The sequence below is a fragment of the Crocuta crocuta genome, unplaced genomic scaffold (assembly GCF_008692635.1).
Source record: "Crocuta crocuta isolate KB4526 unplaced genomic scaffold, BGI_CrCroc_1.0 scaffold168, whole genome shotgun sequence".
NCBI lineage: Eukaryota > Metazoa > Chordata > Mammalia > Carnivora > Hyaenidae > Crocuta > Crocuta crocuta.
Window position 1 is genome coordinate 6,708,599 of NW_027532591.1, and position 27,142 is coordinate 6,735,740.

The window sequence follows — 27,142 nt, forward strand, 5'->3', positions numbered from 1 at the left end:
AAGAGAAGCACAGTTCTTGCCGCCTCTAGCAGAGGCTAGAGCACTGAATGGGTCATTGGAATAAAGTAGAATGAATATTTTGCTGGGAGGAGTGTGCTTGGCAAAGGCTAGTGGGACGAGGTTCCGAGCCAAGGGAACTGTATTTGTCAAGGGCCGATAGCTGAGAGGGAGCAGGGTGCAGTCAGAGAAACCCAGAGGATACGGCTGGCACTGAGAGCACGAGGAGGAGAGCTGTGTAGACAGGGCTGGTCTGGAGAAAGTTATGCCCAACCTTCCCCTGGACTGTAAAGGTGGAGTGGGCGTGGTCATGAAGGACCCGGGAAGTCACACAAGGGCCTTCATCCTAAGGACAGGGGGAGCCATAAGAAGATTTCAAGCATGGCTTAAAAGGTGAAGCCTGGCTGAATTTGCTTTTCTGCCTCTCAGGAGCACTGCAGGGAGCTCGACCGTTGGCCTTTAGAGAGAAGAGGGCAGTGGCATTGAGAGACCTTCAAACTAGGCATGGCTCTGAGTCCAGGGGCCGGTCTGGTCGTCTGTGAAAGCTTGAAGAAGACGTCTAGTCTCAGCCTAGCTGAGGCCCCAGATTCAGGCTCCAGCACTGCCTGTGGGNTGGTCTGGTCCTCTGTGAAAGCTTGAAGAAGAAGACGTCTAGTCTCAGCCTAGCTGAGGCCCCAGATTCAGGCTCCAGCACTGCCTGTGGGCCCCACACAGACATGGGCCTTGTTCCTCTTTTGAACCCACCCTTGCATCCTGGCTCAGCTCTTGTTCCAGACCTTAATTCAACTCTGAGTCCTGTCTCAGAGGAGGCCCCTGGCCTGGTGTCTGGTAACACCCTCAGGCCTGGGGACAGCCAGATGGTGCCCCCAGTCTCCCTCCAGATCACCACTTCCCACTCTGATGAAGCCCTGGGCCTGAATTCAAATCACATCTCAAGACTTGACTCACAAGAGGCCCTTGGTCCAGCCTCAAACCTTGCTCTGAGCCCCAGCTCTACTGAGGCCCAGGGCCTGCGCTCAGGGAACTCTGGGCTCAATTCTGAGAAGGCTTTCAACTCTCTCTCAAGCAAGAGTTTTAATTTGGGTCAGAGCAACTCCAACCCTTCCGGGACTGAAGCAAACCCATTTCTAAGGCCCTGTTCAAGAGAAGCCCTGGAGGTGGGCCGCTGCGTCTCCAGGTCAGGCTCCAAAGCTCTCCTTATTCCAGCCTCAAATTCTTCTCTGGGCTCTGACTCCAACCAGCTACACAGCGTGGGCTCAAGAAACACCTCCAAGCTGGACCTGAACGCGGCTCCAGGTTCCTGTGGGATCCTGATCCCGGATGCCAATGAGACCTTCACTGTGGTTTCACATAACATCTCTGGGTCTGCCTCAAAAGGAGCCTTTGGTACAGCCTGGAACACAAGTTCTAAGGGAATCATCAATGTGCCTTCGCACGGCAATCCCAGGTCTGACCTGAACATGACCATCACGCAAGCCTCATGCTTGACCCTGATGCCTGGCTCCAGCGACAGTCTCAGCCTGCATTCCAGCATCCGTGGACCCAACTCCACCCTTTCTCCGCCTTCATGTATGACCCTGATCCTGGGCTCCAATGAGACTCTCAGCCTGGGCTCCAGCCTCATTTTCAGTGACACCTCTACACTGACACTGAGCAGCCAGCAGGACTATTTTGAGGACAACAGCATCCATGCCGCACCCTTGGAGAAGAACCTGGGGAGCTGGAGCGAGATGGCTGACCCCGAGATGGGCCAGTTCCCACTGGGGAACACCACAGCCTTCCAAAGCATCCTGGAGGGTGAGTATGGCAAGGGGGAGGGCCCCAGAGAGGCCACTTCCCTGGAAGAATTGTGCTTAACCGACTCAGCCACCCAGGTGCCCCTCCTGGAAGAATTTTGTATTCAGGCTTGTAGGGCAGGGAACTGGGGGGAGGAGAGGAGAGAGGCAGGGAACAGCATACAATGGACAACATGCACTGTATTAATTACACACGAGGGATCCAGTACTCAGCCTTTGTTAGCTGTGCGACTTGGGACAAACTACTTTCTCTGAGCATCAATTTCCTTAACTGTAATATCCCCATGTCATGATATTTTTATTATGTCCAAACCATGTGTCAAATAACTAACTATACATTTCTTTTGAAATGTATGCCTTTTTCTTTCTAGTTAAATTTCAGACCTGGCTTCTCAGGTTACTAAGTCTGACCAGTGGAGGGGCGCCTGGATGGCTCAGTTGGCTGAAGGTCCGACCTCAACTCAGGTCATGATTTCATGGTTTGTGAGTTCGAGGCCTGCGTTGGGTTCTGTGCTGACAGCTCAAAGCCTGGAGCCTTCTTCAGATTCTCTGTCTCCCTCCCGCTTTGCCCCTCCCCTGGTTGCATGCTGTCTCTCTCTCTCTTTCAAAAATAAATAACATTAAAAAAAAAAAAAGTTTGACCAGTGGAGCAGGCAGGCTCTAGGCTCAGCTCACCTCTGTTGAGTGATGTTCCAACTTGAGCAAAGCCTTGAAATCCTGTCTGGAGCCTGTGCCTCATGTGTGATATGCAGGAGTTCTAGAAATTAATCCCTTATCAAAATTTAATGTTGTAAAGATCTTTTTCCACTAATTTATATCTCCAAATATTTTTGTTTGTTCATGAACCAATTCCATATTGTGACTTTTTAAAAAATACCACAGCTTTGTAAGTACATATTTGTAAAGATGCAATATGTATCTGGTAGGGGGAGAATTCCTCTTTGAAGTTCTTCTCAAAATTATTCTGAGGACAATAGCATCCACACTCTTCCCTGAAGGCTATTAATGTTTACTTATTTTTGAGAAAGAGAGACAGAGTGCGAGTGGGGGAGGGTCAGAGATAGAGGGAGACACAGAATCTGAAGCAGGCTCCAGGCTCTGAGCTGTCAGCACAGAGCCTGATGTGGGGCTCGAACCCATGAACCTCAAGATCATGACCTGAACTCAAGTTGGGCGCTTAACCAACTGAACCACCCAGGCGCCCCTACAGATACCACATCTTCTTAATCCATTCATCAATGGTTGGACATTTGGGCTCTTTCCGTAATTTGGCTATTGTTGACAGCACTGCTATAAACATTGGGGTGCCTGTGACCCTTCCAATCAGCATTTTTGTATACTTTGTATAAATTCCTTGTAGTGCAATTGCTAGATTGTAGGGTAGCTCTATTTTTATTTATTTATTTATTTATTTATTTATTTTTGAGGAAACTGCACACTGTTTTCCAGAGTGGCTGCACCAGTTAGCATCTCCACCAACAGTGCAAGAGGATTCACCTTTCTCCACATCCTCACTGTTGTTTCCTGTGTTGTTAATTTTAGCCATTCTGACCAGTGGGAGGTAGTATTTCATTGTCGTTTTGATTTATATTTTCCTGATGATGAGTGATGTTGAACATCTTTTTCATTTGTCTGCTTGCCATCTGGATGTCTTCTTTGGAAAAGTGTCTGTTCTTGCCTTCTGCTCATTTCTTCACTGGATTATTTGTTCTTTGGGTGTTGAGTTTGGTAAGTTCATTTTTTCTGTATTTATTTTGAGAGAGACAGAGACAACACGAGTGGGGGAGGGGCAGAGAGAAAAGAAGAGAGAGAATCTCAAGCAAGCTCTGCACTGTCAGCACAGAGCCTGATGTGGGGCTCAAACTCACAAACCACGAGGTCACAACCTGAGCCAAAACCAAGAGTCGGACACTTAACCAACTGAGCTACCCAGACTCCCCAAATTTAAGTTCTTTATAGATTTTAGATACTAACCCTTTATCCAATATGTAATTTGCAAATATCTTCTCCCACTCTGTGTCAATTATCTGTCAGTTTTGTTGATTGATTCCTTTGCTGTGCAGAAGCATATCTTGATGAGGTCCCAAGAGTTTATTTTTGCTTTTATTTCCCTGCCTCTGGAGACTTCTCAAGTTAAGAAGTTGCTGTGGCTGAGGCCAAAGAGATTGCTGCCTATTTTCTCCTGTAGAATTTTGATGGTTTCTTGTCTCACATGTAGGTGTTTCATTCATTTTGAGTTTATTTTTGTGTATGGTGTAAGAAAGTGGTCCAGATTCATTCTTCTGCAGGCTGCTGTCCAGTTCTCCCTGCACCATTTGTTAAAGAGACTGTCTTTTTTCCATTGGATACTCTTTCCTGCTTTGTTGAAAATTAGTTGGCCATATATTTGTGGGTCCAATTCTGGGTTCTCTATTCTATTCCATAGATCTATGTGTCTGTTTTTGTGCCAGGACCATACTGTCTTGATGGTTACAGCTTTGTAATACAGCTTGAAGTCCCAAATTGTGATGCCATCAGCTTTGGTTTTCTTTTTCAACATTCCTTTAGCTATTTGGAGTCTTTTGTGGTTCCATACAAATTTTAGAATTGTTTGTTCTAGCTCTATGAAGAATGCTGGTGTTATTTTTATAGGGATTACATTAAATACGTAGTTTGCTTTGGGTAGTATCAATATTTTAACAATATTTGTTCTTTCTATCCATGAGCATGGAATGTTTTTCCATTTCTTTGTGTCTTCTTCAATTTCTCTCATAAGCTTTGTATCGTTTTCAGCATGTATCGTTTTCAGATGCTTAACCTCTTTGGTTAGGTTTATTCCTAGGTGTTTTATGGTTTTTGGCGCACTTGTAAACAGGACCGATTCCTTGATATCTCTTTCCGTTGCTTCATTATTGGTGTATAGGAATGCAACTGATTTTATATCCTGCAACTTTGCTGAATTCATGTATCAGCCCCACCAGGGTTTTTTGTTTGTTTGTTTGTTTTTGTGGAGTCTTTGAGTTTTCCATGTCGAGTATCATATCATCTGCAAAGAGTGAAAGTTTGACTTCTTCTTTGCCATTTTGGTTGCCTTTTTTTCATTTTGTTGTCTAATTGCTGAGGCTAAGACTTCCAACACTGTTAAACAGCATTGGTGAGAGTGGACATCTCTGTTGTATTCCTGATCTCAGAAGGAAAGCTCTCAGTTTTCCCCATTGAGGATGGTATTAGCTGTGGGTCTTTCATATATGACTTTTATGATGTTAAGGTATATTCCTTCTATCTCTATTTTCTTGAGGATTTTTATTAAGAAAGGATGCTGTATTTTGTCAAATGCTTTTTCTGCATCCATTGACAGGATCATATGGTTCTTATCCTTCTGTTAATGTGATGTATCACATTGACTGATTTGCGAATATTGAACCAGCCCTGCGGCCCAGGAATGAATCCCACTTGATTATGGTGAATAATTTTTTTTAATGTACTGTTGAATTTAATATGCTAGTATCTTGTTGAAAAATTTTGCATCCGTGTTCATCATGGATATTGGCCTGTAATTCTTTTTAGTGGAGTCTTTGTCTGATTTTAGAATCAAGGTAATGCTGGCTTCATATAATGAGTTTGGAAGCTTTCCTTCCATTTCTATTTTTTGGAACAGTTTGAGAGGAATAGATATTAACTATACTTTAAATGTCTGGTAGAATTCCCCTGGGAAGCCATCTAGCCCAGGACTCTTATTTGTTGGGAGATTTTTGATAACTGACTCAATTTTTTTTTTTTTTGCTGGTTATGGCTGTGTTCAAAAGTTCTATTTCTCCTCATTTGAGTTTTGGTAGTATGTGAGTGTCTAGAAATGTGTCCATTTCTTCCAGATTGTCCAGTTTGTTGGCATATAATTTTTCATAGTATTCTCATATAATTGTTTGTATTGTGGTGTTGGTTGTGATCTCTCCTCTTTCATTCATTATTTTATCTATTTGAGTCCTCTTTCCTTTTTGAGAAGTCTGGCTATGGGTTTATCAATTTTGTTTATTCTTTCAAAAAAACAGCTCTCTTAGTTTCATTAGTCTGTTCTCTTCTGGGTTTTTTGATTTTGTTTTGTTTTGGATTCTATATCACTTATTTCTGCTCTAATCTTTTTTTTGCTATTTAAATTTTTTTAATGTTTATTTTTGAGAGACAGACAGACAGACAGGCAGGCAGAACATGAGCGGGGGGCGGGGGGAGGGTGGCGGAGAGAGAGGGAGACACAGAATCTGAAGCGGACTCCCGGCTCTGAGCTGTCAGCACAGAGCCTGATGCAGGGCTTGAACTCACAAGCTGTGAGATCACAATCTGACCTGAAGTCAGATGCTTCACCAACTGAACCACCGAGGCACCCCAATTTCTGCTCGAGTCTTTATTATTTCTCTTCTGCAGGTTTTGGGCTTTATTTGCTGTTCCTTTTCTAACTCCTTTAGGTGTGAGGTTTGGGACCTTCCTTGATTCTTGAGAGAGACCTGAATTGCAATGTGTTTTCCTCTTAGGACTACCTTTGCTGCATCCCAAAGGGTTTGGACTATTGTGTTTTCATTTGCTTCCATGTATTTTTTAAATTTCTTCTCTAATTTCTTGGTTAATCCATTCATTCTTTAGTACAGTGTTCTTTAGCCTCCATGTATTGGGAGGCTTTCCAAAGTTTTTCTTGTGATTGATTTCAAGTTTCATAGTGTTGTGATCTGAAAATCTGCATGGTATGACCTCAAGCTTTTTGTACCTATTGGAGCTGTTTTCTGACCCATTATGTGATCTATTTTGAAGACTGTTCATGTGCACTGAAGAAGAATGTATATTCTGCTGCTTTAGAATGTTTATTTATTTTTGAGTGGGTGGGGGCAGACAGAGGATTTGAAGCAGGCTCTGTGCGGACAGCAGAGATGTATTCTGTTGCGTTAGGATGAAATGTTCAGAATATATGTTAAGTCCATCTGGTCCAGTGTGTCGTTCAGAGCCATTGTTTCCTTATTGATTTTCTGCCTAGATGATCTGTCAATTGCTATAAGTGGAGTATTAAAGTCTCCTACAATTATGGTATTATTATCAATAGGTTTGCTTATGTTTGTGATTAATTGATTTATATATTTGAGTGTTTCATGTTGGGGGCATAAATATTTATAATTGTTAGCTCTTCTTGATGGATAGACCTCTTAATTATGATATAATGCCCCTCTTCATCTCTTGCTGTAGTCTTTGTCTTAAAATCTAGTTTGTCTGATGTAAGTATTGCTACTCCTGCTTTCTTTTGACATCCATTAGTATGATAGATTGTTCTCCATCCCCTTACTTTCAATCTGCAGGTGTCCTCAGGTCTAAAATGAGTCTCTTGTAGGTAACACATATATATATATGTATATATGTAACGTATATATGTATATGTAACATATATATATCTATATATCTATATAGATTTATGTTTATCTGTTCTGATACCCTATGTCTTTGATTAGGGCATTTAGTCCATTTACATTCAGAGTGATTATTGAAAGATATGAATTTAGTGCTATTGTGTTATGTGTAGATTTCATGTTTGTGGTGATGTTTCTGGTCCTTTGTAGTCTTTGCTGCTTTCCACTCAGAGTACCCCTTAGGATCACCTGCAGGGCTGGTTTAGTGGTCATGAACTCCTTTAGTTTTTGTTTGTCTGGGAAAGTATTTCTCCTTCTATTCTGAATGATAGCTTTGCTGGATAAAAAATTCTTGGCTGCATATTTTTTCCATTCGGCACATTGGATATTTCCTGCCCCTCTCTCTGGCCAGCCAAATTTCAGTGGAGAGGTTTGCTACTAACCTTATCTGTCTACTCTTGTAGGTTAAGGCCAATTTGTCCCTAGCTGCTTTCAGAATTCTCTCTTTGTCTTTGTATTTTGCCAGTATCACTATGATATGTTGTGGTGTTGACTTGTTTTTTTGTTGATTTTGAAGGGAGTTCTCTGTGCCTCTTGGACTTGGATGCTGTTTCCTTCCCCAGAGTAGGGAAGTTCTTAGCTATAATTTGTTCAAATAAACCTTCCGCCCCTTTCTCTCACTCTTCTTCTTCTAGGACTCCTCTGATAGGGATATTGTTTCATTTCAGGGAATCACTTAGTTGTCTAATTCTCCCCTTGTGATCTGGTAGTTTCCTTTCCCTCTTTTTTCAGCTTCATTATTTTCTATAATTTTTATCTTCTATTTCACCTATTTTCTCCTCTGCTTCTTCCATCCTCACTGTCACTGTATCTAGTTTATTTTGCATCTCAGTTATAGCATTTTTAAATTCATTCTGACTAGATCTTAGGTCTTTGATCTTTGCAGCAAAGGTTTCTCTGGTGTCTTCTATGCTTTATTCAAGTCCATCTATTAGTTTTTTGACTGTTACTCTAAATTCTTCTTCAGATATATTATTTGTTTATTTTTTCAGCAATTTTCTGGCTGTGATTCCTTCTTGACTTTCTTTTGGGGAGAATTCCTCAGTTTTGTCATTTTGGCTAAGTTTCTGTCTTTTGCATGTTTTAAAAAGCTTGTTATGTGTTCTGCACCTGTGAATACTACTATATTCAAATGGGTTCATACACTGTCCAGGGCCTGGTGCTTCAGAAAGTGTTTTTGGTATATGTTGCATGCACTCTTTTGTTGCATTTTGGCTGCTCTACCCCACTGGTCAGTCCTCAGCAGAGCCCCTCCTTGCATGTAGTTGCAGAGTGTTTTGACCTTCACCAAGGTGTGCTTTGATTTGTTCATTGAAGTAACCCTGGGGGAAAAAAGGAAAGGGGTGGGAGCCTGATTCCATAAAAAAGAGAAAAACGAAAGGGGAGAAAAGAAAACCAAAAAGAGAATTAAAAGAGCTATAAGGCTAAATATGGAGAAAGAGACAGGAGAATAATAGGTGGAAACAAAGAGAACAGGTGGAAAAAGAGTAGAATAAAAATGGCTGGTCAAAAGAAATTATATATTTATAACTTGATCAAAAACAAATCAGAAACTATGAGTCTAATTCCCAAAGAAAAAATGAAGAGGGAAGAAAGAAAAGAAGAAAAGAAAACAGAACAGTTGTCTGTTGGTGCCTGGGTCCCATGGCTGTGCTGGTCTGGAGTAAACTCTGGCTGCCTTGAGTTAGTGAGTCTGGCTCCAGTAGATAAACACTTACCAGGCACAGAAGGGCAGGGTTTGGTGTAAGCAGGTCTGCCTCCACTGGGGGCCCCCATGCTGCTTTCTGAAGTCCCGCCATGTGGGTGTTGAGGGGGAAATGGTAACACCCTAATCTCTCCTGCCTGAACCATGCTGCTCAGGCTGCCCTCACTGGGGCAGGCGGCTTGCCTCTGCTTCATGGTTCTCCCCCACTTCTCAGGCGCTCAGCTGAGATTCAAAACCCCAAGTCTTAAAGGGCCCTGCACCTCGCAGCTCCTCCTCTTTGTTCCAGAGTAGAGCCACCCCGCCCTTCTGATAAAGGTCTTTGGGTGGCACCTGCAGAGTTTTTTTAAATCTGTGCGGAGGCAATGAACTCTGTTCCCAAAGTACTCTAGGAAGGGACTGTTCTCTCCCAGTGTGCCCCTGCGATTCCTACACCACGCTATGTGCTCCAGGGCCCGCTCCCTCCTCCCCAGGGGCATGCACTGTGGCTCTCAGCTTTGCTTCAGAGAAAGTCGTGCACTTCTGAACCTCTGAGTTTCAGCTCCTAAGGCTGTTTGCAAAAACAAACAAACAAAAAATGGCATTCTCCATGTTTCAATTTCCCCAGTCCATGTTACAGAGAGGTTTTCTTCTTGCGCTACCTCGATGCTGCACTTTCACAGCCCCTCTTTCTTTTTTTTCCCTTTTGTCTCTCTGCAGAAAGGGTTCCCTCCCCTCCATGCCTATACCTTTATATCTCTCCCAATTCACATACATGCACCTCCATCCTGCCAAGCTGTCTCCCTCCAACTGTGGAGATCCTTCTGCCACTCTGCAGATCAATTTCCTGGGTGTTCCAAGTGATCTGACTTCAATACAGCTGTGTTTGAGAGATGAGGAAAATCCTTCTCCGCTATCTTAACTCCCTTCATCATATCTTATTTTCTAATGCAATTCCTATTTTGAATATTGTTGATGCTGATGATACAGAGGAAATTTACCCAGGTTGTTTTTTTCTTTAACCAGCTTTATTGAGATATAATGTACATAACCATAAAATGTGTCTACTTAAAGTATACAACTTAGTGGTTTAAAATACACATGGTGTTATGCAACCATGACCACAACCAATTTTAGAACATTTTCATCACCCCACAAAGGAACCCTAGGCCCCTTAGATGTTATTCCCAACCCATGACCCCCAGCCCTAGTGAACCACCAATCTACTTTCTGTCTCTGTAGATTTGCCTATTTTGGACACTTCATATAAATGGAATCATACAATGTGTAGTCCTTTGTTATTGGCTTCTCCCACTAAGCCCAATGGCCTCAAAGCCCATTCATATTGTAGCATGGATCAGTAGTTCTTCATTCCTCAATATGACTGAATAATATTTCACTGTATGGATATATACCACCTTTTGTTTATCTGTTTATCAGTTGATGGCTATTTGGGTTGTTTCTGCTTTTGGGCTGTTTTGAATAATACTGCTCTGAACATTCATGTATAAATTTTTATATGGCTATGTTTTCATTTCCTTTTGGTATACACCAAGGAGTAGGATTGCTAGGTCATATAGTAACTCTGTGTTTAAGTGTATAATTCGGCAGCATTAGTCACATTCACAGTATTGTACAACAACTACCACTATCTAGTTCCACAACTTTTTGTTACTCCAAACAGAAGCTCGTACTATAAAGCAACAGCCCCCTTGCCTTTCTCCCTAGGCTCCAGTGAACTCTAATCTATTTTCTTTCTCTGTGAATTTGTCAACTCTAGATATATCATGGAAGTGGAATCATATAATATCTGTCCTTTGGTGTCTGGTGTATTTCACTTATCATAATGTTCATCCATGCTGTAGCATGTATCAGTACTTCATTTCCTTTTATGGTTGAATACTATTTCAAATGTGTATTACATTTATTTGTCCATTTTTACCCAGGGATGGGCACTTGGGTGTTTCCACATCTTGGCTATTGTGACTAAGGCTGTTAGAAACACCAGCGTGCAAATATGTTTGAATCATTCTTTAAAAAATTTTTTTTAATGTTTTATTTACTTCTGAGAGAGAGAGAGAGAGAGAGAGAGAGATACAGCATGAGCAGGAGAGGATCAGAGAGAGAGGGAGATACCGAATCTGAAGCAGGCTCCAGGCTCTGAGCTGTCAACACAGAGCTTACATGGGGCTTGAACTCATGAACCGTGAGATCATGACCTAGCCAAAGTCGGATGCTCAACTGACTGAGCCACCCAGGTGCCCCTAAATCATTATTTTCAGTTCCTTTAGATATATACCTAGGAGTGGAATTGCTGGATCACATGATAGTTCTATGTTTAGCTTTTTGAGGAACTGCTAAACTATTTCCCAAAGCAGCTGTACTATTTTGCATTTCCACCAACGATGTACAAGGGTTCCGATTTCTGCACTACTAACCTCCCCTTGCCAACACTTGTTATATTTTAGAAACATTTTTATAATAGGCATCCTAAAGGCTGTAAAGTGGTATCTCATCATGATTTTGGTTTGCATTTCCCTAATGACTACCGATTTTGAGCATTTTTCACATGCTTATTGGCCATTTGTATATCTTCTTGAGAAAAACATCAATTCAAATCCTTTGCCCATTTTCAAATTTGGTTGTGTTTTGTTGTTGAGTTTTAGAAGTTCTTATATATTTTGTGGCTATTACTTCCTTATCAGATATGTCATTTGCAAATATTCTCTCCCATTCTGTGCGATGTCTTTTCACTTTCTTGGTAGTGCCCTTTGATGCACAAAAACTTTAAATTTTGACGAAGTCCAATTTGTTTACTTTTTCTTTTATTGTCTGTTCTTTTGGTGTCATAGTTATGAAATTATTGCCATATCCGGTGTCATAAAGGTTTCCTCCTAGGCCTTCTTCAAAAAGTTTTGTAGTTTTAAATGCTTTTAAGCTTAGTCTGTTGAAAGGTTCCTTACCCCATCAAAAGTTCTTGGCACCTTTGTCAAAAATCAATTGACCACATATATGAGGGTTTATTTCTGGGATCTCTATTTTATTCCATTGGTCTGTATGTCTGTCCTTATGCCCACACCACACTGTCTGGGTTACTAGAGCTTTGTAGTAAGTTTTGAAATCGGAAAGTATGAGTCCAGTAACTTTGTTTCCAAGATTGTTTTGGCCATTTAGGGTCAATCTTTGCTTTATAATTTTGTTCATTTGCATTTTATTTTATTTTTTTAAATTAAAAAAAAATTTTTTTAATGTTTTATTTATTTCTAGGAGAGAGAGAGAGCATGAGCAGAGGANGTTCATTTGCATTTTAAAGACAACATATTTTCAAATTGTATTAGCCTTTTAAAAATTTTTCCAAGATGGGGCACTTGGGTGGCTCAGGCAATTAAGTGTCTGGCATCAGACCAGGTCATGATCTCACAGTTCATGAGTTCGAGCCCCATGTCAGGCTCTGTGCTGACAGCTCAGGGCCTGGAGCCTGCCTCAGATTCCGTGTCTCCCTCTCTCTCTGCCCCTCCCTCCCTCACACTCTGTCTTTCTCTCAAAAATAAATAAACATTAAAAAAAACTTTTCCAAGATATATTACATGTATCAGTAAAATATGTAAAGTGTACTTCTAAAAGTGTACAGCTTGATGAATTGTTACATCTGTATGCATCTTGGTAACTATCACACAGATCAAGACACAGATCTTTTTTTTTCTTTTTTGCAGCCCAGAACCTTCCCTTGTGATCTTTTCCATTCAATACCCATTCTTCTGGGGCAGGGTTTCTCAACTCTGCTGTTATTAACATTTTGTGTTAGAGGATTCTCTGTTGTGTGGATGTTGATGTGGGGGGTCTGCTCTATGTGTTGTAAGATATATCCCTGGTCTCTGTCCAGGAGATGCTAGTGACATCACCACCTTTTTATAATAAATGTTATGTGTAGAGGGACTTCAAAACTATGTAACTATTCCATCCTTCATCAAACTTTCCATTTATTCATGTACTTGCTTATATCAGTATAGACTCATGGTTTCTTAGGTTTTTCGGTGAACTATAATCTGTTGCTACCATTATGAATTGTGATACTCCTCTTGTCCCCAGTTTGGTCAATGGGATCCTATTTAAGCAAGCTTTTGTGTCTCTCTGACATGTCTCCATCATTCTTAGAGCTCTCTTCCTTATTTTCCAGCACACACTGTCTCAGCCTTGTTCTGTACTTTCCTGCCCAAGTCCCAGACTCAGCCGTTTATCCAAGGAGCCTTGTTCTTTCCCGTGGAAAATGGTACCTAGAAGACAAGATCTTGGAGCAAGATGTGTTCACTACTATTGGTGACTCTGCTTCTCCTTATTGGCTCCATCCTCCAGAAGCCTCTAGTGGCCAAGGTGGCCCTGAATGACGTTCCACGCACTTAAAGGCCCTCAAAAGGAGAGAGACCATTCTCTTTTGGGTTCCCCTCAGTGTTCTTTTTTTTTTTTTTTTAATGTTTTATTTATTTCTAGGAGAGAGAGAGAGAGAGAGAGCGTGAGCAGGGGAGGGTCAGAGAGAGAGGGAGTCACAGACTGAAACAGGCTCCAGGCTCTGAGCTGGCAGTCAGCACAGAGCCCGACGCGGGGCTTGAACCCATGAACCGCGAGATCATGACCTAAGCGAAAGTCGGACGCTTAACTGACTAAGCCATCCAGTCGCCCCTCCCCTCAGTGTTCTTAAATAAAGGGCTCTAATGGTCCTGTTCATCTAAGAGCCCATCCCTTGGCCAATCACCACGGCTGGGGGCGTGGGATGCTTTTACTGGCCAAGCTTGGGTTCCAGGCGCACCCCTGTTTGAAGAGGGGATGATGGGTGGGCTCGCATAATTCATCTTCACCTAATGATGGGAAGGGGTAGCCATGGGGGAGAAGGGCCTCTTTCACCAGAAGAAAGATGAGGAAATCTAGGTCTGACAAAACAGGTATCTACTATAACAAATCAGAGTTTAATTCCACATAGTGGTAACAGCTGAAAGAAGAGCATAGGCTGACACACAAGAGGGTCATAGTGAGCCCTCCTTTACCCTGAAGGTTGGGAGGCCTCTCTGAAGAGTGCCAGGCAAGCAGAGATTTGAAGAGCCCTAGCTGGGCAGTGGGTTGTGGTGGCCAAGTGGTACCGCGTGGGGTGTGGTAGTAGAGTGACTACTTGGGCAGAGGCCCTGATGGGGAAGGTCGCCCTGGTCTGGAAGGAGGACAGTATGGCCAGAGCACAGCGAGCAAGAGGAGAGCGGCAGGAGAGGGGCTGGGGAGGCGGCAGCGGACACTGACCTGAAAGGTCTTGGAGGCATTGACAAGCATGGCCGCTTTACGCTCAGTGGAATGGGTTGTCACTGAAGGCTTTCAGGGAAGGGACCTCAGTCTGGCTGCTGGGGGAATAAAGATTGGAGGGGCCCAGTGTGGGAGGGGGGACAGGACTCTGGTACCAGAGCTACACCATATCCTTACCCCCCGCCCCCCTTATCTCCTCATTGAAACTAGGACATTCAGGAGCCTTCGATGAAGTGGCCTCATGTCTGGTGGACATGGAAGGGAAGAGAGACGATGACACCAAGATGGCTCTGGTATGCTTCCCGCCCACCCCCCAGATGACTTTCCTGGGATACCCCTCCCTCACTCCCTAGCCCCAGCAGCCCGTATTTCTCTGCCTGGCTCTTCTTTTCTCCATGGAACTCATTGCCATCTGATGTACAATGTGCTTTACTAGTTCTTATTTTTTGTTAGCCTATCACACTGGAATGTATCCTCCATAAAACAGGGGTGTTTGTCTGTCTCAGTCACAGCTCTAGCCCCGGCATCTAGAACAGTGCCTGGCACATTATAGGTGCTCAATAAATGCTTTTTGAACAACGGAACCAATTGTGAGAGGGGGTCTCAAAGGGGAAGAAAGGCTGGAAACAGCCATTTTCAGGACACATTCCCAGCCCAGGTCTGGGCCTTGGGAGGCCAGAGAAAGCCAGCATCTACAGGACTTGGTGAGCGCCAGTGGGGTCACACCAGCCAGGCTGGTGGACATGAGTGTCATCACATGCAGTGTAGGGGAGACTGGCTGGCAGACAGAGTCTGGAGGTGGGGGATCCACCCAGGCCAGGCCGTGGAAGAGGGAGGCCCTGCCCTCAGGTTGCTTNAGGTCTTGCATTTTGGAGCAACAGTCTTCATCCCATGGCATTCTTCCAGTTGTCTACCTTACCACACTGGCCCTTCTCTCTTTCTCATACTTGCCACAGTCTATCCTGCCCCAGGAAGTTTGCACTTGTTTCTGCTGCCAGGAAGTTTCTTCTAATCTACAAAATGGCTATAATAATTTTTTTTTTTTTTGAGAGAGAGAGAGAGACAGAGTGTGAGTAGGGGAGGGGGGTGAAGGGTCAGAGAGAGAGGAAGACACAGAATCTGAAACAGGCTCCAGGCTCTAAGCTATCAGCACAGAGCCTGATGCAGGGCTCAAACACATGAACAGTGAGATCATGATCAGAGCTGAAATAGGACGCTTAACTGATTGAGCCATGCAGGCGCCCCAAAATGGGCATAATAAAGTTGAAACGAATGCACAACACTGAGCACGGTGCCTGCAACCAATAGGGCTTATTATTGCAGTCATTCAACAAATTTTCTTGAGTCCCTACTATGTGTAAGGCATTGTTTCAGGCGCTAGAGATACTACAGGGAAGTAACATTCCAGTTTGGGGAGACAGGCAGACCTTTGCCTAGTTCTTCACATGGTTACCTCTTTCTTGTCGTTCAGGGCTCAGCCTAAATATCAACTCTTCTGAGAAATCTTCCATGACCATTCAGTCTATTAGCTATCTCTCTATCATCACTTTGACAGTTACAATTATCTGTTGTTATTAAGCAAGCCACCCCAAAACTTAATGGTTTAAAAGTTCACTCTGCTGGGGGAATGAAGATCAAGGGGCCCAATTGCTCATGATTCTGAAATTTTTAAAAATTTAATATTTATTTTTAAATTGAAGTCTATACAATATTATTAGTGAATATTATACAGTATATATTATACAATATTATACGTGAATACAATATTCTATTAATTTCAGGTGTACAACCTAGTGATTCAACACTTAAATACATTACATTATCAAGTAATCACCATGATAAACCTAGCTACATACAACGTTGTTACATATCATTAGCTATATTGCCTATGCTGTGTCTTAATTATTTTATAATGGGAAGTTTGTGCTCTTTAATCTCCTCCTATCTGGCCATCCCTCCAGCTCCCTCCCCTCCGGCGGCCATCAGAATGTTTTCCGTATCTATGAATCTGTTACTGTTCTCTTTCATTGGTTCATTTGTTTTGTCTTTTAGATTACACATCTAAGTGAAATCGTACAGTATCTGTCTTTCTCTGACTTATTTCACTTAGCATAATGCCCCCTAGGTCCATCCATGTTGTTGCAAATGGCAAGATCTCATTCTTTTTGGTGGTTGAGTAATATTCTGCTGCTGGTGTGTATAAATCTCACACATCTCCTTTATCCATTCATCTATTGATGGACACTCAGGCTGCTTCCGTGTCTTGGCTGTTGTAAATACAATGAACACAGTGGTGGCACATCTTTTAGAGTTAGTGTTTTGATTTCTTCAGCCAAATACCAGAAGTGGAATTGCTGGCTTGTATGACAATCCTGAGCTTGTCTGGGCTCAGCGAGGTGAGACTTCTGCTCTGTGTGGTGCAGACAGGTCACTTGGGAGCGGGGGCCAGAGCATCCAAGGTGACCCTCATCTTCCAGGCTCTCTCTCCACACAGTGTCATCATTCCACATCTAGCCGGGCTTGCTTGTAGCATGGCGGCTGGCTTCCGGAAGGACAAGTCTGCCAGTTCCCTTAAGTGCTAGGCCAGGAACTGGCACGTCCTCACTGCCATGGCAGTCTATTGGTCTAAGCACGCGGTAAGATGAGTCCAGATTCAAGGGCTGTCTGTCCTCTTGATTGCAGTGGGAAGAACTTGTGGCATTTTTCACCCACCACCCATCACATTCCTTTGTTTTGCTTTCTTCACTACATGAAGGTATTTTATCAACTTCATGGGTTTTTTCTTCTTCTACCTGAAGAGATAAGAACTAACAGATTAATTGGACACTGGTAAAGCTATTCCCTCTCTCGGGTGGCAGAATGGCTTGCTCTTACTAGGACGTGCCCTTAAGAGTGGATACTAAAGGGGGTGCCTGGGTGGCTCAGTCAGGTAAGCATCAGACTTTGGCTCAGGTCATGATCTCACGGTTTGTGAGTTCAAACCCCACATCAGGCTCTGGGCTGACAGGTCAGAGCCTGGAGCCTGCTTCAGATTCTGTGTCTCCCTCTCTATCCCCCTCCCCCACCCATGCTCTGTCTCTCTCTCTCTCTCTCTCTTTCTCTTTCAAAAATAATAAACATTTTTAAAAAAGAGTGGATACTAAAAAGCCCTTAGAAGGGTTTAATAGTTGTAGGATTTCAGCCAAAGTTGTGTGCACCTCGTCTGTTCCATCAACTCCTGCCTCTTCTCCCTCAGTTGACTGGAGGGAGGAGGGGTGTTTTGCGGTGCCTGTATTCTGGTCCTCCTCTAAATGCTGCCCTTCAGGGATTATCCAACCCCCTACTCCTCGCTATCATGGTCTCCTCAAATCTGCACCCCACTGCGAGTGTCCCCATTGTTTCTCATTTCTCTGGAGCCCATGCTTGGGGGCTGGCAGCTGGGGACAGGGTGGCGGTGGCTGGTGGGAGTGCACTGGCTGTCCCTGAGGGTGGGACGAGTGTGCCTCTCACCCTGTGGCTTTGCCCCCTGCTGCCTCCGAGGTGGAGAATGTCATCACCCTACAGAAGAGCCAGGAGGCGCTGCAAGTGGACACGGAGAAGAAGACCATGATGAAGAAGATGATGGTGTGGGAACCTCGTGCGGGTCTGCAGAGCTGGGTGGGGAGGAGGTGTCCCCATCCACCCATTGATGAGATATGGCTTGAGGTGGGAGGACAGTGGAGGAGGCAGGACACTTGGCCTTGAGCCTCAGTCTGCCTCTGACTGCCCTCCACCACCCTAAGGAGCTTGACAGGCCATTTCCCTTCTCTGAGCCCTGGCTCTTCTCACCTCAATAATACCTGTGCTAATGCCTGCCTCACTGGCTTGCTTGTGGGGAGGACACAGCCAGTGGTTGGTTCACTGGAGAGCCTTGGGCCCCTGGAGCAGTCATTATTATCTAATACATTCCTTCCCCAGAAATGCCTCCTGGTGGGAAACTCCCAAGTGTTTTCTTATCTTGCTAAATACAGTCCCTTTTCGGTTATCCACCAGAATGGTTTACACCACCAAAGTCCCCAAAATTATATTTAGCTTAGGGTCCCTTGCATCAAATCCTTGCCCTTGATAACTTCATTTAACTAACATTAATTGAGCACCTACTGTCTGTAGATGCTAGATCCAAAGTGAGAAGTAATTAGAACATTTTTAAAGGAATTCCAGTCGACCCCCTGTAGGAGCCTGTCATGGTAATTTTTGCTTTGAGCCAGTCAGTGGCTTAAATACGCCTCCTCACCTTGAGGCAGCCAAAGCAGTTCTTGGTGAGCGCCACGTGTGAGATGCAGCTGGTTAGGGTGAGGGGTGTTTTTGGTAGCCTTGAACTGACAGCTCAGGACAGGGTTGGAGCAGTGAGCCGGCTCTCCCCGCTGGAGGCCCTGCATGGTGTGTGGGGGGGAGTTCTGTCCAGGCTGAGGGGCTCCTGCGTCCTGAGCCCTGGGAGGAGCAGCGGCCTTGGTCCTGGGGGTCTGCGGCGTCCTTGCCCTTCACTGGCCCCTCTGTGGTCTCCTGTCCAGCGGCAGATCCAGGAGGAGCCACTGGATTCCCTCTCGAGCACCGTCCGCTGGCAAGCCATGGAGACGCTGACCCAGCTGAGGTGTCCACAGCCCCCTCCCTGACCTCCAGGCCTCCCCCACTCCTCTGGGCTCAATCTGTCTCTTCTGGGGCCTGTTCTTGGTGCCCCACCCACTCCTGGGACTTTCCTTCCTGCCTCCTTGAGTCCCACCCACTTCCCTCCTCCCCACCTCACCTTGCTGAGGCCAGGCCCAAGCCCCCAGCCAGGCCCCCTCCTCCAGCCCTGCAGCCTTAGCTTCCTGCCTCCAGCCCAGGGCCCCCTCCCTCACTCCATGCCTTGGCTTTCTGTCTCCCCCAGTCACACCCAGCCCGTTCTGGGTGTGCGAGAAAGGTCAGAGCTGGTGAACACATGCGTGAAGAGTGTATTCTCACTGCCCTCTGTGCAGGCCATGCAGGAGAAAGACGAGGCCAAGGCGGAGGCCATACAGGTGAGTCCTCAGGGCTGTCAGTGTCCTTAGAGTGGGGTGCATTTCGGAACTCCCAGTGGGGGAGACAAAGGGCATTCCAGAAGGTAGATGGGAATCTTCTACTCCTACTGAAGCTGCCTGACCTTGGGCAGGGTACCTCTCCTCTCCTGGCCTGCGCAGGCACTTCGTAACTATTTGGTGAATAAATAATCTTGGGAATAAGGGATCGTGCCTCGGGAGTCCTCTGTCCCCTTCTGGGCCCTGCCCTAAGTGAGTCTGTGTTGCCATGGCCAGAGGAGGTGGCCACGATTGCGAGGAGGACTGAGGACCAGGCGAGCGGGGGTGAGAACTAGAGAAGTAGAACCTCGAGGGGGCTCGTGTGAGCATCTTCCAACCACAGCAGGATTGTTTCAGGAGGAGTGGGTAAAGTGTAGGCGGTACGGTCGGTGGGTGGGGCTCGGTGGGGAGGAGTTTCAGCCCAGAGGGAGGCACATCCATTCATCCTTTCATTCAGCAAATATCAACGATGCCCACGCCCGAAGTACCACCACGGGGCAGGGGAGGCAGTGGAGGGAGGCCAGGGGGGAGATGGTCATTGTCAAAGAAGCACGCGCATAAAAGCAAACCAGTGGCAGTGGTAAATGTGACAGGCAAGAAGTACTCGGTGCCATAAAGAGCCTGGAATGGGGTGTCCCGGCCTACGTGGGGGTCAGCGGTCATGGTGTTGCAGCTGAGAGGTTAAAGAAGAGCAGGTTAGCTGTGGGAGATGGCAGAAGGAAGGGCATGCCAGGCAGAGGGAACAGCCTGTGCGGTGGCCTGAGGACAGCAAGGACATGGTGACTGCAAGGATGACTAGGAGGCAGTGTGGCCAGAGCCACAGAGGTCGAGGCTAGAGTGCTGGGAGGCGAGGCTAGAGAGCGGTGGGGACCAAGCCATCCTGGCAGCATGAGGGCTCTGGGTCCTGGGAGGTGGTGCACTGAGAAAAGACCCAAAGGAAAGGTGGGGAATCCCTGCTGCCTGGGAAGAGAGTGGGCAGCCCTCTTGCAGTACCAGGCCCAGACAGCAGAGGGCAGTGCTGCACAGTGATGGGCTGCAGATGGGAGGGAAGGAGGAGGTAGTTGGCAAGTGAGGCTGGCCTGGTGGTTGTGGTGTAACCCTGGTGTGCACAGACTGGGGAAGCCTGGACAGTGGCAACCTGGGAGACAGATGTGAGGAGCTGGCGGAAGGAAAGGAGGCAGGGGACAGAGGGTCTTTCCAGGAGGGCTCGAACCCACTGCTCTGCCTTGTGTATGCGTGATGCCTGCACCTTCCTGAGATGATCCTGGGACTGTGGTGTGGCCGAGGGAAGAGGAACCTGGGGAGAGATGGCTCCCTGAAGGGGCAGCTTGGGAACTCTATTTGAGTCTAGGAGTAGCACGTAAAGAAAGAATCAGAGCACTTCCCAGACACCATAAGAAGAGTAAGGCTGGCCCTCCCGGTTATGCGGCTCTTAGAGTTCTAGCGCTGTTTTCCTACCCAGCTTCTCATTCGTTCCTCGCAACTTGAAACCGCCTTGGTGTGTGACCTTGGACAAGTGTTTCCTCATTTGTAAAATGAGAAAAGCACTTTGAGGACAAAGTGATATGGTTGTTCAAATCACAGGGCACTGACTTGGCCCCTGGTAGATTCTGGGTAATTGTTGGGACTCCTCTTCCTCCTCCTTCAAGGTAGGAGTACTCGATAATAATTACCACTCTGTTGATAAGGAAACTGTAACCCATGCAGGGGGGAGCCATTCGTCTGATATCACACCTCACGTTAGTCTCGCAGGCGGGAAAGCAGCTCTCATGGGTCCAAATGCCCCTCCTCCCCTCACCCATGGGGGGTTGCCACGGGCCGGGGTCTCCTCCAGGAGCCCCCTAGTGGCTCGGTGCTCTTCCTGTCCACAGACACTCTACCGACAGACCCTGGATGCCCTGCAGACTCTGCTCAACGCCCTCTTTGTGGAGGACCCCACTCCTGCTGGGCTGAAGAGCATCCTAGAGGTGTGAAGGCATGGAGGAGAGAGAGGACCGAGGGGAAAGGAGACCTGGCTCGGGGGCGGTGGGGGGGGCTGTGCCCAGAAGGAGTGGTTTGAGGTCTGGGTGTCATCTTGTGCCAGTGTTCTGCCTCCCTGTCCCTCGTACCGGCCCTTCTCCAAACTCCTTCTCCGTCACTCTCTCCCTATCCCCGTGTTCGTGTTCTAGCTGCCCCTAAAGCTTTGCCTTCTCCACCCTCATCCCTGTGTCTCTCTGCTATCGTGACTCTCCACCATTCACCTCTCTCCCCACTGGCTCGTCCTCCCTCTGGTCTTCCAGTCTCGTCCTCAGCTTCTGGGCCCCGTGTCTCCCTTCGCTCCAGGAGGAGGAGGGCAGTGGACGGTTCCCTTTGTGCCCCTTCCTGGAAGCTTCCTGCTGCCCGCCGAGGCAGCAGAGGCTGGCCTCCAGCCTGTAGCTCTGAGTCTCACCCTTGTCCTCACAGCCCCTGGGGCCCTGGATGAACTCCGGGAAGGCCCATGAGCGAGCACGGGCTGTGAACAGCAATGTCTCTGTGTTGAACCACACGCTTCTGACCCTGCCTTTCTTTGTGAGTGGCCCCTGGGAGGGGAGGACCCTTATAGGGAGAATCTCCCCGGCTCTAAGGGAGCTGATGCATCCATCCAGAGATTCCCAGGTGACCCTTATCATCTTCAGAGGACTCTGCTCTCAGGGCCAGACCATCCAGCTCTGTTCACTATCTACTGTATAGTATTATTGAACCTACAAGACTCAGTTTCTAAAGTTATAACACACACAGATGTCCCCGGGGTTCCCGGCGCTGGGGCTTCTGCTGGGGAGGCTCATCCTTCGCATCGGAGATCCTGATGAGGAGATTGGCCGGAAAGCCCTGGAAGGCATCGTCATCCTCTACACCATCCTGGAGCTCCAAAAACGTAAGCTCTTTGGCGTGCCTCTGGGGCAAGGCTTCTGAGCAAGTGCTCAGCCTGGGAATCTATGGGAGACCTGGCAGCAAGGCACTGGTAGAGCATGGAGGAGACCAGCACAGGGTCCGATGGTGTCTGCAGAAGCTGGTATGAAGCCTCAGTCCCCACAGAACCAGAGGAGAAAGGCTACCAACAAACGTATTTTGATTTAAGCAGTCCTTCTATCTGAGCCCCTCCTCACCCTTCCAGTGTAATTTTTAACAATTATTTTTATTAAAAAATTTTTTGAGAGAGAGAAAATGAGTGGGGGAGGGGTAGAAGGAGTAAAGAGAATCTTAAGGAGGCTCCACTCTCCGTCCAGAACCCAATGCGGGGCTCCATCCCAAAACTCTGGAATCATGACCTGAGCTGAAATCAAGAGTCTGGCACTCAACCGACTGGGCCACCCAGGCGCCCAAGTGCAGTTTGTGACTCTCATTCACACGTCCCTATAATGGCACCATGCACCCACGGGTGTAATAGCCCTAATGTGCTGAAAGCAGGCAAGGCTGTGTCATAATTCACCACTGCATCCCAAACATCCAGCCCTGGGACTGGGCACAGGGTGGGTGCTCGGTGAGTCTTTTATTGAATGAATGAACAAAGGACAGGTCCCTCGTTAGCGTCTGGAGTAGCTAAGACCTGTAGGTGGGAGAACAACGCTGGGTCCAGCTTTAGGGAGCTGGTGACGTGAAATGGGCTGACACAGGTACCCAGCTGGCCTCGAACCTAGGGGCGTGCAGTCTCAGCCGTTACCTGCCTCCTCCCTTTCTCTGCAGTCCCAACCTTGGCCAAGGGACTTTGGCATGTTGTTTCAACTTTCCTGGCTCTGGAGGGAGAGTGACCGGGCAGTCTGAAATCACATTTAACTGGGTATCTTGTATTTCCTCTGATGACCCCAGACCCACACTGTTAGATTCTCAAGGGTGAAGTGGTTTGTCCAGGCCCACTGAGTGTAGCCAGCAGCAAAGCTTGGCTTTGAACGTAGGTCTGTCTGATTCCAGGTGTCAAGCTTCTTCCCTTTACAGACAACCCACACATTTGGTCCATGTAATCTTTCTGCCTTGATGGCCCTTTCTACTGTCCGTGTCTTGCATACCCTGGGGGAATCCAAGTAGGACTGAGGCCCGGCACGTAAGGCCTTAGGAGACGAGTCTGAAATACATTTCCTTCAACAAAAGATATGAAGACACCACATGCGGAGTCTATTCTAGACACTGAAAACAGCAGTGACGATAAATGATCCTCCCTGCTGCACATACCTTCTTGTTGTCAGGAAACAATGGATGAAATAAACAAGCAATGCGTGAAGTCAGACAGTGATGGGCGCTAAAGGGAAAAAAGCAGAAAAGGGAGAGTGGGAACGGCAGGGTCGGAGGTCCGCAGTTTAGAAGGGGTACCACTCCACGCCCATCAGGGCAGCAAACACGAGACACACAGCCCACAGGGGGACGTGGAGCCACGGGGCCTCTCATGCGCTGCCTGTGGGCACGTGTTTGGTCCCTGCTGGGACACCATTCGTCAGCACCCCCAGAAGCTGAACCCAGATCCACCCTAGGGCCCAGCAAATCCACCCCTAGCTGTATGCCTAACAAACGTGTGCATGCATTCCCCAAAAGACACGGACTAGACATACCAGAATGTTCATGGTAGCACTAAAGCTGGAAGCGACCCTAATGTCCACCAGAAGTAGGAGAGAGAAAGAAATGGCAGCGTCTTCACACCACAGAAAATGACACAGCACCACGAACCAAGGTGCAAATGCTACCTGCACGGCGTGGATGAATCTCACCCACATGATGTTGCGTGAAAGCCAGACACAAAGGAGAACGTACAGCATCAAGTCCAACAGCGAGACATCTAACCTCTGGGTTTAGGAGTCAGGATAGTGGTCACCCTGGCTAGGGGAGGGGACAGGGGACCGAAAGGGGAGCAGAGAGGTGCTTCCAGGGTGCTGATCACAATCTGATTCTTGACCTGGGTGCTGGCTTACATGGATGTATTCACTACATAAAAATGTACCAAGCTGGGGGCGCCTGGGTGGCTTAGTCGGTTAAGTGCCCGACTTTCGCTCAGGTCATGATCTCACAGTTCGTGGGTTCGGGCCCCGCGTCGGGCTCTGTGCTGACTGCCAGCTCAGAGCCTGGAGCCTGTTTCAGTCTGTGACTCCCTCTCTCTCTGACCCTCCCTTGCTCACGCTGTCTCTCTCTCTCTCCTAGAAATAAATAAAACATTAAAAAAAAAAAAAGCATCCAACTCTTGGTTTAAAAAAAAAAAATGTACCAAGCTGATTACCTGTGATTTGTGTACTTCTTACGTCTATGTTTAATAAAATGTTTTAAAAAAAATAGTGTGGTGGGGCCTCACTGAGAAGGCCTTCTTCTTGCAGGAGCCAGAGATAAGGAAGAGACCAATAAGAAGGAGCTGTATGAGAGCAACAAGCGATTCCTGGGGCCCTACAACCCTGTCAGCCCATGCCAGAATATTCTGCGTGTGATTGCGGTGACTGCCTGCTGCCCATGAGCCCCGGGCCCTGCTGGGATCAGCCCGCCCCAGTGCCTTCTCCCCACCTTCCCGCTTTCCAGGCTCAAGTCCTCTTTAAGGAGGCCTTCCCCAACCACCTGGGCCCACCCTGAGTGCCCCTACCCCTCTGGTCTGTGCCCAGAAGCATGCTACCCTGGTCTGGGGGCAGGGGCCACGTCGCCCCTGCTTTGGTAGCTCCTCCCCAAAGGGATGGGCACCCACAGACGAGCGAAGTATGCGTGGCCTGCCTGCTGACTTCTGTGTGCCTCGCTAGGGGCCTGTCCATGGGTGTCAGTATCTCTGTGCCTGTTTCAGGAGTTTGGAGACTTCCTGGGACCCCAGCAGGTGAAGGACCTGCTGCTCGCAGCCCTGGAGGGCTTGAAAGGCAGCTCTGAAGCCCGGGGGAAGGACTCGGGGGAGATGATGCAGCTGGCCTCGGAGGTCACGCTCAGCTCGGTGCTGGAGTGGTACCACCACCGGGTGCTGGAGGTGGTAAGGCCCCCCTGCGGGCAGGGGCTGGGCAGGGAGACCCCGCAGGCCCGCTCATCCCTTGGGACCGGCCATCTGGCAGTGGCAGGATGGGGGGTGCTGGAACCCCAAGGCACCGGGGCAGGGGAGGGGTGGTGGTGGTGGTGAGTTCTAGGTGCCTCCCCTTGCAGATGAGGAAGAACTCACTCACTGATCTGGTGGGGGTGGGGAGGGCTGTCTCCCAGGGAAGGAGGAGGTGTGCTCTTCCCTCCTCTCTCCCCATCTCTCTCTCTCCCTCTCCCCTGTCACCTCGACTTCCTTCCTCCTCCGGTCTCCCTGCTCTCCCCACGCCTGCCTTGGGGCTTCTCCAACTGGCCACCCGCCTGCTCACGGCTGCCCCCGGCTGTGCCCAGATCCCAGAAATCATGCAGGGCATCTACATGCAGCTGAACCACATCCAGGAGCCACGGGCCCGCGAGGTGGCCCTGCTGCCTGTCTCCCTCCTGGCCAGCTCCTTCATGACCGAGGTGGTTGTGGCCCTGCTCACGTGTCCCCTCCCGCTGGACAGGTACTGACCGACTGAGGGCTTCCCGCCACCACAGCCCAGAGGGTTGGAGCAGCCCCCGTTCTGGGCGGGGAACCTGTCCTTCTGCCCAGAGAAGGCCCTCACCCTCCCAGCTCGTCCCTTTTCCATAAGATCTGTGGCACTTCTGACAACCATTCAGCTCAGGACGCTTACACCTCTTTCCTTAGTACAACAACCCCATTCTACAGATAAGCAAACTAAGGGAAAGTTTCTCATCCTCGGCACCCACTGAGCAAGCAACAAGCTGAGGACCTAAACTCAGAGTTGACCCATTCCAAGCCCAGCGCTCTCGGGGTGCTGTAGAAAGGAGGCTCGAGTGTGGGTCCTGACTCTGCCTCCAGCTGCTGTGTGGTCTAGGGGGGTTTACTTGCCCACTCTGGACTTCAGTTTTCCCCCAGATGTGAAAGCGGGAAGTACTCCCTGCAGAATTCCCACCCCGGAGGGCTGGTTGTGACAAGCAATGCAGCCAGCTGAGCTAAGTGCCTGCCCTGGGCTGGACGGTGCAGGTGGCCTGATGGGCAGAGGGGACTGTGGCCAGGGACAAACTCCACACGTTCCCAGTCCAGGAAACACTCCCACACGTTTGAGTGAACAGAGCAAGGCAGCACGTTGTGTGGCCTGCACCTTAAGATGCTTGTTTGAGCGCAGAGGCAGACTTGTGCAGGGCTGTGTGATGAGGTGTATCTAGTAGGGTCAGTTGGTGCCACTCACAGAGGCCAGGGGATCAGTTGGGAAGGTAAGGGCCAAGGTGACACAGCCCCCTCCTCCCACCTGGAAGAATTGAACCCTTTTTGGCCACCCCCCACCTCCAGATTCTTGAAATCACTAAACCTTCAGACTCCTAAGACTGGTGGGGCCATGCCTGACATCAGATTTGCTCAGGATATAGTACAGAGCAGTGTCAGGGGCTCCTCTTCCCAGGAGTCCTTGCAGCAGGCCGGACAGCATTGGGACAAAATTCAGGGCAGCCTGGCTCTCCGGCGCCACACCTGCACTTGCAGGAGCCCGAGAGAGAGGGCCTCCTTGCATCGTGTGCCCTGGGGCCTCACATTTCTCTCTCTAGTCTTCACTCTGGGCTTAAGAGCCGGGTCTCTTGGGCCTCCCAGGTGAAAGGTATAGGAGCTGCCCTCGCTTAGATGGCTGGGGCCTCTTTTATCTCTCATAAAAGCTCTATAGACTTGGCTTCTGGGGTCCCCCCGGGGCGAGCCCAGTCCCAAGAGTCACCGCACCCTGGGAAGCTCAATGCTATAGCGTCCTCATCGGTTCTTACAGTTAATTTACAGTTCCTCCCAGCCCAGATGCAATTTACCAGTTGGGTCATTTTTACTATAAGCAACGTTGCCTAGCAACATAGTTGACATACTATCTTTATCGCGTTTCCAGGGGAACAGAGCTGGAAAGTTAACGGAAG

General features: G+C 47.7%; 1 protein-coding gene across 2 annotated transcripts in view; it reads left to right on the forward strand.

The window, feature by feature from the left end:
* The first annotated feature begins 612 nt into the window (after positions 1–612).
* Positions 613–27,142, forward strand: part of MROH7 (maestro heat like repeat family member 7) — a 49,770-nt gene continuing 23,240 nt past the window's right edge. Inside the window, exons 1-11 of one of the 2 annotated variants that reach the window (XM_077779804.1) lie at positions 613–1,794; positions 14,391–14,473; positions 17,700–17,783; positions 18,710–18,789; positions 19,066–19,195; positions 21,103–21,198; positions 21,674–21,778; positions 21,989–22,124; positions 24,544–24,656; positions 24,993–25,169; positions 25,559–25,713. In XM_077779804.1, coding sequence (XP_077635930.1) covers positions 714–1,794; positions 14,391–14,473; positions 17,700–17,783; positions 18,710–18,789; positions 19,066–19,195; positions 21,103–21,198; positions 21,674–21,778; positions 21,989–22,124; positions 24,544–24,656; positions 24,993–25,169; positions 25,559–25,713 — 2,240 coding nt within the window. In that variant the 5' untranslated portion in view covers positions 613–713. The remainder of the gene's footprint in view (positions 1,795–14,390; positions 14,474–17,699; positions 17,784–18,709; positions 18,790–19,065; positions 19,196–21,102; positions 21,199–21,673; positions 21,779–21,988; positions 22,125–24,543; positions 24,657–24,992; positions 25,170–25,558; positions 25,714–27,142) is intronic. The other variant, XM_077779803.1, reaches the window with a different exon arrangement.